The sequence below is a fragment of the Apaloderma vittatum genome, unplaced genomic scaffold (assembly GCF_000703405.1).
Source record: "Apaloderma vittatum isolate BGI_N311 unplaced genomic scaffold, ASM70340v1 scaffold10527, whole genome shotgun sequence".
Taxonomy (NCBI): domain Eukaryota; kingdom Metazoa; phylum Chordata; class Aves; order Trogoniformes; family Trogonidae; genus Apaloderma; species Apaloderma vittatum.
In genome coordinates, this window is record NW_009725800.1 from 106,106 (window position 1) to 115,663 (window position 9,558).

Below are 9,558 nucleotides of genomic sequence, written 5' to 3' on the forward strand. Positions count from 1 at the left end.
ACTTGCCTCCTTCTCCACCATCGCTGGCCACTTGGTCCATATTATAACCTGAAGCCAAGCCCCAGAGCAGCTGCTTGGTGGGCAAAAAGCCATCAGAGTCCCACAAACATTGTTGGACAGGAAGTGGCAACCCATCCTCACCTCCCCAGACATCTCCAAGGATGACAGAGGTTCCTCCATCTATCATCAGATCACCTCGTAATTTTTAATTAACTGCTGAGCATCCAACACTGGATGCTGCCTTGGCATGGAAACGCCTGTCCTAACTTCTGAAAAACATTTGTGGGCTTCAGAGCTGCCTTGCAGGACTCAGAGCAACCTCAGTAATTTTTCAAGTAGATTGACAAACTCCAAGCACACTCCTGAAGGTGTTTGCACAACCATTTGATTTATGAAAAGTGCAGTGAGCTTGCTGTTGGCAGCCTGGCTTCTTCATGGTATGAGATGCCAGATACCCAAAAGTATTAATTAAGCTCCTTAACTGCTTTTGAAAATCTCACCCGAAAATCCCACTGGAAATTGGGAATGTCAAACACGGAGGCAAGTTGGAGAATGCCCAACTCCATCTTCGTGGAGTTCAGGTTGTGTGGACCTTGGAACGGTACTCATCAGAAATGGAAAAAAATCCAGTAGTGAAACAAGGTCTCTATAACCACCGATAAAACATGTTATTTGAGAACTCATGAAGCTGAGTAAACTAGCACTGGGAACTCCTGAAATTCTAGCCTAGCCTGACAAAAATCCTTTTATTCACACAATTTACAGGAGTCACAGCAGGCAAGTCTGTGAGAGGAGAAGAGATCAGATGTTCAGGCAAAAAGAAGCAGAAAGAACAAGACTGCTGAGCGAAAATATCATTTGGCTGCCTGCTCTGTTTATAAAGTAGAGAATACACCACGAAATTTTAAGTCTCTGTATTTAACAACGCCATTATTTTAGGGGCACGTTTAATTTCAAAAGAAGAATTGACTGCAAATGCGGTTGTTCTCATTTTTCAGTACAAACCTGGGTTTCTGACTACACAGAGTTTTCTGTAAAATACATCTATTTACCCCAAGGGAAAATATCAGTTCTGAAAACAAAAACTTGAACACCCACAGCCTAGTTTAAGTCTTGGGTGCAGGAAACTGAACTTTATCCTAAACCACTTAGATAAAAATGATTTTGCTTGTCCTGTTTCCACCACAAACCCATCCAAGAGGTTCCAGCTCAACCCCTAAGCAAAGCTGACAGATTTTTCAATGTTCAGCACTTTTGAATGTCCAGGTAGGCCAGGGATGGACATCACCCAGCACAGGTGCTGAACCCAACCCCCAAAATTGTCCTTTCTTATTTGAACAAAAACTATCGGCACTAAACGAATAGGAAATTAAACAGACACGTAATGGCTAATTGAAAAAAAAATAAACAACTATTCACTTTGCTTGAGATGTTTTACCTTTGATCTCTCTTTTGCAGTGGATGCCTCCTCAAAATCCGCGGTGAGAGCCATCAGCAGCCCCACAAACAGATTGTTTAAGCTAAAAACCTCCGCCGCGATGGACCACTGCCATGTTAGACGAGAAAATGAAAACACCCCCGCAGCAAGGATTCCTCCAGCATATGAGCCAGAAAGCCTGCAAACACAGATAACATGAAATCTTCTTTTCCAACAAAAAAGCCTACTTTATTGTCCTTTTTTTAAATTTTTTTTTTTAAACATACTGTAGCAGCAGAAATGACTGCCACCCAGCACCCTGCCAAAAAATTATATGGTTAATATCTTCCTAATAATTCCTTTGCACTGAATCGCAATTAGGAAGAAGGAGGCATCAGCCAGCCCATCTATCTGCAAAGCCACCCAACACCAAAGAGGCAACTTCCAGCATTTGGCTCAGAAACCTTGAGGATGGATGGCCCAGCAGGTCATGGTGCACCGAGCCAGCGAGTCACGCCTCTAATGGGATACTCTCCGCTGAAGGAGATTCCAGCAAGGGTGCAGCCTTAAATTCATCGAGGCCCTGGATAAAGAGTGGATTAGGCTATTCATGATGGACAGCATTAGCAGAGCTTCCTGGAGGGTGATGTTTAGTGTCTCGGGGATGGGTCAGGGTTGCGGCGCCCGTGGTCCTGTCAGGGAGAGGTGCCCAGCGGGGTCAGGAGTGGGGAAAATAGGTGTCAGGTCCAGCCAGCGAGGGGAGGAAGCAGGTGAAGCACCCTTGGCATGGCTTCGAGCCCAAAAGCCAGGCATCTCTGTGACTCCCAGCTGGGATAACGGCACACGCTCCCCCCGGAGCGGCTTGCCCAACTCGTCTGACTGCTGCAGCTGGCGCTGGGAGCCCACGAGATGGGATTTAACCGAGGAAACCTATGATGCCCATTGTGCAACAGTAGCTCTTCCCACCCAGTCGCGTCGGGCAGCTCCAGCTCTGCCTGTCTGGAAGGTCTCCCCTTCAGCAAGTCACCCTGAAAAGATGCCACGTAGGGCATCACGACCGGCTCAGCTATGCCTTATCCAAAGACAGAAATAGCTGTGGCTACAATCAAAGCTCCTCTCCAGAAATTCAACACCCCACTGTGAGACTAAGTCAGGCTCTACCACAAATTGGGTATTTTTCCTAGTCCCACCTCAGGTACCCACACTGCTGTTTAGTCCTGATGTTTCCAGTAGGTTTAAAGCAAAATGATGGTAAACTACACAACTTCTTCATTAAGCTACATATGTCACTTGTTCCCAAGTACTGGCCATATTCTCTAGCACAGCCAAAGTCCCCAGGTGGCTCAATCTGCTCATCAGGGATCAGAGCATAGGTCTTGCTTATGAGGTTCCTGACTCAACTCTGAGATAAATGGAGACCAAGATAACAAAACCAAACTGAGGAACAAGCCAGAAGAACTGAGGGAGCTGCTGGCAGAGAAGGCCTCCTCTCCTTGGTTACGCTTTCTTTTCACCTTCCCAAAATTATCTCAGTACAGCCAACCTATTTCTGTGAAGTCAAAGAAGGACTTGAGCTGTCAGAACAGGAATTTTTAATCCATTAAAAATGGGAAGCAGGGCTCATGGGTAGGAGATGACCAGGATGAGGGCTTGAGAAGATCAGGTCTCTGTTCTTCCTCCTGCCACTAACATCAGACATCCCGGGTGGTCTGCGACAAGCCCCTCTGCCGCTGTTGCCCCAAGTAACTGCAAGATAGGACAAATTCTTTTTATCTCCTTTGTAAAGCATTTTGAGATCTGCAGCTGCAGGAGATAGCTGGAGGGCGAGAAGTAAGGCAGATCGGTTAAGGCTGGGGAAAAAAGAAACCAACTCTCAGGTGTCTGAGGTCAGAGAGACAAAGCTCAGGGTGAGACAGAGCCTCAGCAGCAAGACTGTAAGAAGAAGTCTTGAAAAACCAAAGGAAGGGGGAAAGATGTTTTAAAAATCCCAAGTGACAGCAAGTGGGATAATTTCAGACCAAAATCTGTGTCTGAAAAGTACCCTCTAAGCTTTTGAAGAAAGGTGATGTGGAACCTCTTCTTTAGGAGAGCAAGCAAACTATTAGTAGCTACTGTTGGTAGGCACTAGCGCAGGCCATCACGGTAGACTTTCCCAATGTCTACGCTTCACTACGGCATGAAATTCCCTAAGACAAGACTTGTCGCTCACTGCACTACCATAACGTTTCAAAAATCACACAACTGCACACAGAAAAGGCATTCACAGCCATGAATGCTGCTCCGCTGGTATTAATACGGAGCCATCCCAGCAGCCCTGAGTCCACCTGCTCCAAGGGAGAGGTGGGACACACACGACCTGCCTGTCAAGGTTCTCAGCCTCAAGGGGCTCTGGCTGTGCTCTCCTCCTCCCTGTTACTAGAAAGATGTGGAACGTGTATGGAAAAAGGAAAGATGCAATGAAGTTTGCAGGAATGAAGGTAGAAGTGGGTTTGGCTCATAAAGAAAAATAGCAGGAAAGGAAAGTAGGGCCACATGTATTTAAAAACTGAGAGATCTCCCAATGCAAAACCCCACCACACAACATCTCTAAGTTTTGACTAAGTCCTTTAAACAGCACAAACTTTTAGTTATAAAAAGACAACTTCATAAATCCCTTTGAAATTCTTGCAGCAAAATAAGGTGAAAAAAAGGTAAAACAACCTTCCCAAAAACCTTCAGATGAAAAGCGGCATTTTCATCATACGTCTCAACCATTTACCAATTCTCTTTGTCTTTCCCAGAAAAGACTTGAGCGTATCATTAAGAGTTCGAATGAGATGAAAGAAATCCCATCCTCTTGATAAAAAGTCTCAAACCTGAGACTCAAGTTTTATGAAACAAGGCTTAAGCAAATGCTACTCAACACAAAGCTTAAAGACTTATCCCAGCTATGTGGGACAGGACACCTCTGCTCACCGAGTGGCACAGGGTCAGGATCCAGCATCAAGCACAGTCCACAGATGTGTTTGTCAACAGAAGAGGTGTTGCCTTTAGTTTAGTTTCTAGAAATCCATGGGAAAGCCAGGCAGCTAAGCTGACTTTCTGAAAGCATGTTACGCTTGGAGCACTAAGCTCCTACAAGTACACTACAGTGTAAAAAAAAAAGGACCACAAATTGAAATATGTTGCATTCTTGAAGAACATCAGGACAGTAGTTTTGAGAAATGCAAGCTGGAGACCAGGAGTTCTTTGCAGATTCTGTTGCCAGCAATGGAAATGATGGATTTGAGTTTGCTGATTCGGAAAGAAACAATCTTGGAAATGCAAGCGCTCAGAGCAGGTATCTCCAGTTGAGGATGAAGACCATCCGACAGAAAAAAAACCCCACAGAACACTTCAAGCAGGTCTACCCAATGCAACAGTTCACAGCAGCACCAGCAGAAAAAGCAGAAACGAATCCCATGCAACTGTCAGCACGATGCTGGAGCCAAATTAAACCAACACTGCCTGGCGGTTGGGCTGACATGGTTACACTGCTCATTCTGATCTCCATGAGGATCTCCAAGCACCACTGCACTCTGCCATCTGGCAGCCTCTTGGACTTCCCCAGCATGGAGTGACGTTTTGCATGTCTCTCTTGCCTTAGAGCCAAGACAGCCCCCAAACCCACACACTGTCTAAGGAGGTGACAAAGCAACTCGAGCACGGACAACACAGGTCAGCCACCTACAACTCTTTGAACTGAAGAACAATTTCAAGGTGGGAAAGATACTGGTAAGGCAGAAAGAGATAAAAGAACAGGAAAGACATAAAGATGAGAGTAAAATGGGAAGAACTGGCAGAATACAGGGATGGGGCTGAATGCTCTTGACCCAAGGTCAAGAACTGTGAAGCCAAGAAAGAGGATGGAAATATTTGCAAGGGACAGTGCAAGCAAGAACTGAAGATGCTGTTGGTGACTTGCTGCATAAGGAAGAGGGACATTGGGAAGCCAGTAGATAAGGGCTGCTCTAATTACAGGCATAGACAACAATTTCTGGAGTCAAGACAGAGTACGTCATGGAAGACGGTTAACACAAGAGGTAAAGGAGACTTCCCATCACTGCAGCAAAAGCTCAATGACCCAATTATCAATGCCAAGACAGAAAGAGAACAAGGTCAAGAAGCCATTTGTTCTGTGGAAGGTAAAAAGGGTTCTTCTCAGGGTGTGTAGATACATGCTTCATCAAAATCAAACACTAGGTCTGACACAGACACTGTAAATAATTCCTGTACTGAAACTCTGCTGGACAAGAAGCAAGCACACAGCCTCCTGTCTCTGCTACCTAGCCTGGAGACCCACACTCTTCCATCTACATCAGCTGGAGGCTTGCAGGTGCACTGTGGTCAGGAGAAAGAAACAGTTGTGCCTTTTTTTTTTTTTTTCCTGAAAGTACCTTTTAATTGCTTAACATTCTCTCTCTTTTTGACAGGACATCAGGGCTCCAGAGCAGAGAGTGGCAGAGATTCATCCTCGCTTGACTTTTACTCGTGCTTCTGTCTTCAAACACATTTTTCAAATACAGCTTCGGTGCTACAAAAAATATGGCAAAGACCTACAACAGCTGGATCCTTGACCAGTCTCATGTAAAAGTAACATGTAGGTGGGCTTTATCCCATTGCTTCTGGGGGGCAGGGAGTGTAGCTTCCCCCAGTCTCTGGAACTGCTGAGAAAGAACGTACGGCTGGGACAAGGAGGTCAAGAGACTGGCATGAGTGAAGCCATGGCACTGATGAACATCATCCAGTGCTCATGTGTCAACACAGCATAGGCATAAAGCTACATTGCAGCAAATCCCTCAAGAAGATGGGCTCTACAAAGAGCAAAAGGTGGGCAAGCCCCTGCTATAAGGCTCTGTCCTTATAGGGGCTTGGGACTATCTCTTGGAGAAGAAATAGTAGAAGTCACCTTGAAGAAAGCATTCAGAGTAGCAACACCTTGCTGTTGGAGCAGCCTCAGGAAATCAGCTCATGAAAGGAGAAAAAAAATCTGCAGCCTCCACAACAGTGGGAAGTTTTCACAACTTCTCCCAGGGGTATTACAGGTACCATTGCCAGCCTGACCTTGGTACCATCAAGCACCGACCTTGAATAAAAGGATTCCAGGCTCATTTATCTTGTGTGGAGGAAAAAGCCAAGGGAACAGCTTGCATTTCTGATTTTACAAAATAATTAGTTTGGGGCAAGACCTGCTCAAAGCACATGGAGCACTTTATCAAGACAAAACAAATGGGAAGAAGGTCCTCTCCTAACAGTCGACCAACCATAATTTTCTGAACATAGGTAGAAATTCCCATCATCTGAAAATGCACTCAGAAGGGACAGAAACAGTCAGGAAAAGAGAGGTCACACAGTCCTTTGTGAGAAATATTTTCCCATGGCATCCCTAAACATAAAAGGAAAAGACTTAAAAAAAATAAATTATTATTTTGTTTTCCTTTCAGGCATCCAAGTGAAAGAAAGTGTGGCTGGGCCTCACCTCCAAGGACAAAGGCAGTAGAAACTTGCTTTAATCAAGAATATTTTAGCTGCAGGTTTTTATTAAGAGCTTGCAGGGACAATTGGGGAAAGTGAAATTAGATATTTGAATCTGTTTTTGCAATTAAGAGTTTTTAGCTTCTCATTAGGCGGCAATCCCTAAAACAAGCCAAGTCTGCGATTTAAAATTTAGCCTCTCCTCTAAGTTCGGTAAATCCGTTATCCAAGAGCACAGGTTACATGTATATGCCTATAATTCGATCAGTGTTTTTATTTAGAAAATAATAGCAGACATTTTATATTTAATAAACTGCAGAAACTTATTAAATAATTGGTGTAAAGCTACACAGGGATGGCAACTGGCATTTAATTAAAATGTTTGTGTTAAATGCAATCTTCATTACACTGGATTCAGAAAGAAGAAAAGTAAGATAATTGGAACATTTTATATTTGAAGCTGATGTATGAAATGCTGGAAACACCTATATGCACCTAGTGAAATAAGCTGATTATGTCTGCCTTCCATTACCTCCAAAACTTTACAGGTAGCAGATCTCCGTGCTACATTTTTTAAATTATTTTCTTTAGTCGCTGGACTAAAGGATGAAACTCTCCCTCTTTTAAAAAGCTCCACTAATAAAATAAGTAATGGATTTTTTAAAATTTCAGTCTCTCCCTGCACCTGCAGGTGATGACCTTGATGTCAGCAGCTCCCTGTACACCTGTACAAGCTCCAGGGACATCACCAGCAACTTCTGCCTCTGCAAGGCTGTGACTTCACTTTGCAGTAACAAAAACATATCCCTTCAACACATTTTTATTTCATGGTATAACAGGTGAGTGCATTAAAGATGTAACATTTTGAATTTAAGGTTTCACTTAAAAAAAACCCAAACAACTAACTTCCTTGAAGTAGGCTAAAATGATGGACTCAGAAGACAACCAAGCCTTCCACAGATTTTAAGTGTGCATGTGCATGGATGCTGAAATAGAAAAGCTATTTAAAAATAAAACACAAATCAAAATCCAAACACGGAGTTTAGGACCTAAGTAGTAACGATTATCTCCCCAAACCCCCAATCCCTCTGGGTTTGCCTGCCTCTTAGTCACAAACACTCGATGGACAAAAGGCGGTTTCTCTTGCTCTCAGCGCTGAAGAGCCAGTGCAGGTACTACAGGGAATAGCAAACCAGATTTTATTCTTCCTCAAGGACCTGGAGCTGAAGAGCCACTTAAGCCCTGCTCGCAGCCTCCGCTCCCGGCGCTGGAGGAGGAGGAGGAGGTAGGAGAGCACAGCTTGGCTTGCCTACCCTGATGAAGTCGAAGAAAGAAGAGAAACCAAGCAAATAGGCAAGATCACCATTAAAAAAAACCCCAACACTCCAAACCTCAAAATGAGCTCTCTGGTCATAGCTCACTGCTGTCCTTCACATCGAGAATCGTGCAACTTCAGTGTTCCCAGGGACCTGTGTTTTGTCAGGGCAGAGGGGACCAGGCAGCATCCCGACCACTCACCACATGCGCTGAACGCCCCTCCTGCTCCAAATCCCCCCCGATGTCCTGCCATCACTTATTTAGCCTTTGAAAAAAAAAATATTTTATTGAAACACCATAAGTTGATGAGGGAATGCTCCAGCCTGGATGAGAAGAACTGAGCTAGTGAGGACTTCAGCTAAGCGGAGCTGGTCTTTCCACCCTCTTGCATTCAGCTTCCTGGACTGGACACGTCTAGTAAGGACACCTCTGCAAGATAATACAGAGCCTCCACCTGTGCCCTTGGTAAACAGGAACCCATCAATGTCTTCAGAATCTGCACCCCATGTCCTGGGGCTTTGGCACCTCAGCTCCTCTGCTGGGAGGATCAAGCTGCCCCTGCAGTGAGGTTCCCCAGGACGGTGGTGGGGACCTCGGTGGGTCTGGACACCAGGGATGGGAAGAGATTCCCGCAGGGGCTCAGCAGGGGAGTGAGCAACGTGAATTCCCAACCTGAAACCTTGCATGCTCCTGGATGCTCACCACCGTGCCGGAGTGGAGCCTGCCTCCAGCAGCCCCTTCCCAGGCAAGTTTGGTAATTAAATCCAGGGCCACCAGGCCAAGCTGTTCCAAAGCACGGAACAACTCATGACAGATCGATAACACGCACATACAGCTGTGCTGCTCTAATAAAACATCACCCCGTACTTGCTAAGTAGGGAGTTGTAAAAACTCTGCTTCCAGCCAGAACTTCTCTCCCAGTGTCTTTGTATTAGTGAGACCCATTATTTGATTCACAATCAAAGGTACGCCTTTATCCCAGGTGCCCAGAATAACAAGTGCCTACATCCAGCATCCAAAGAAACCTTCTCGGCAGGAACTGACTTTAGCTATTTCAATGTTTTATAAGTTGTGTTGGTTTTTTTTTGTAATTGCAGAAACTTTTCCTAATCTGACATTTGTTAAAACCCCTTATTAGAAATTATGCAGCCGCGGAAAAAAAAAAAAAAGTGGGAAAAAAATAGAATAAAATATAAAATATATAAAAAAAAAAATTAAAAAATGAGCTGGCTTCACAATTACCGAGTCAGCCCATGCAGCCCTTCGCTATTGTACAGAGTGGCATAAACCCCCCGGCGGCCTATCAGCTCGCTGGCAGGCAGGGGGCTGCG

The 9,558-nt window shown here is 44.8% G+C and overlaps 1 protein-coding gene across 1 annotated transcript in view; it reads right to left on the reverse strand.

The window, feature by feature from the left end:
* TMEM260 (transmembrane protein 260) overlaps positions 1–9,558 on the reverse strand; it is a gene marked incomplete at its 5' end in the record, with an annotated part of 29,395 nt that overhangs the window by 13,419 nt on the left and 6,418 nt on the right. Inside the window, one exon of the mRNA XM_009873061.1 lies at positions 1,439–1,616. Coding sequence (XP_009871363.1) covers positions 1,439–1,616 — 178 coding nt within the window. The remainder of the gene's footprint in view (positions 1–1,438; positions 1,617–9,558) is intronic.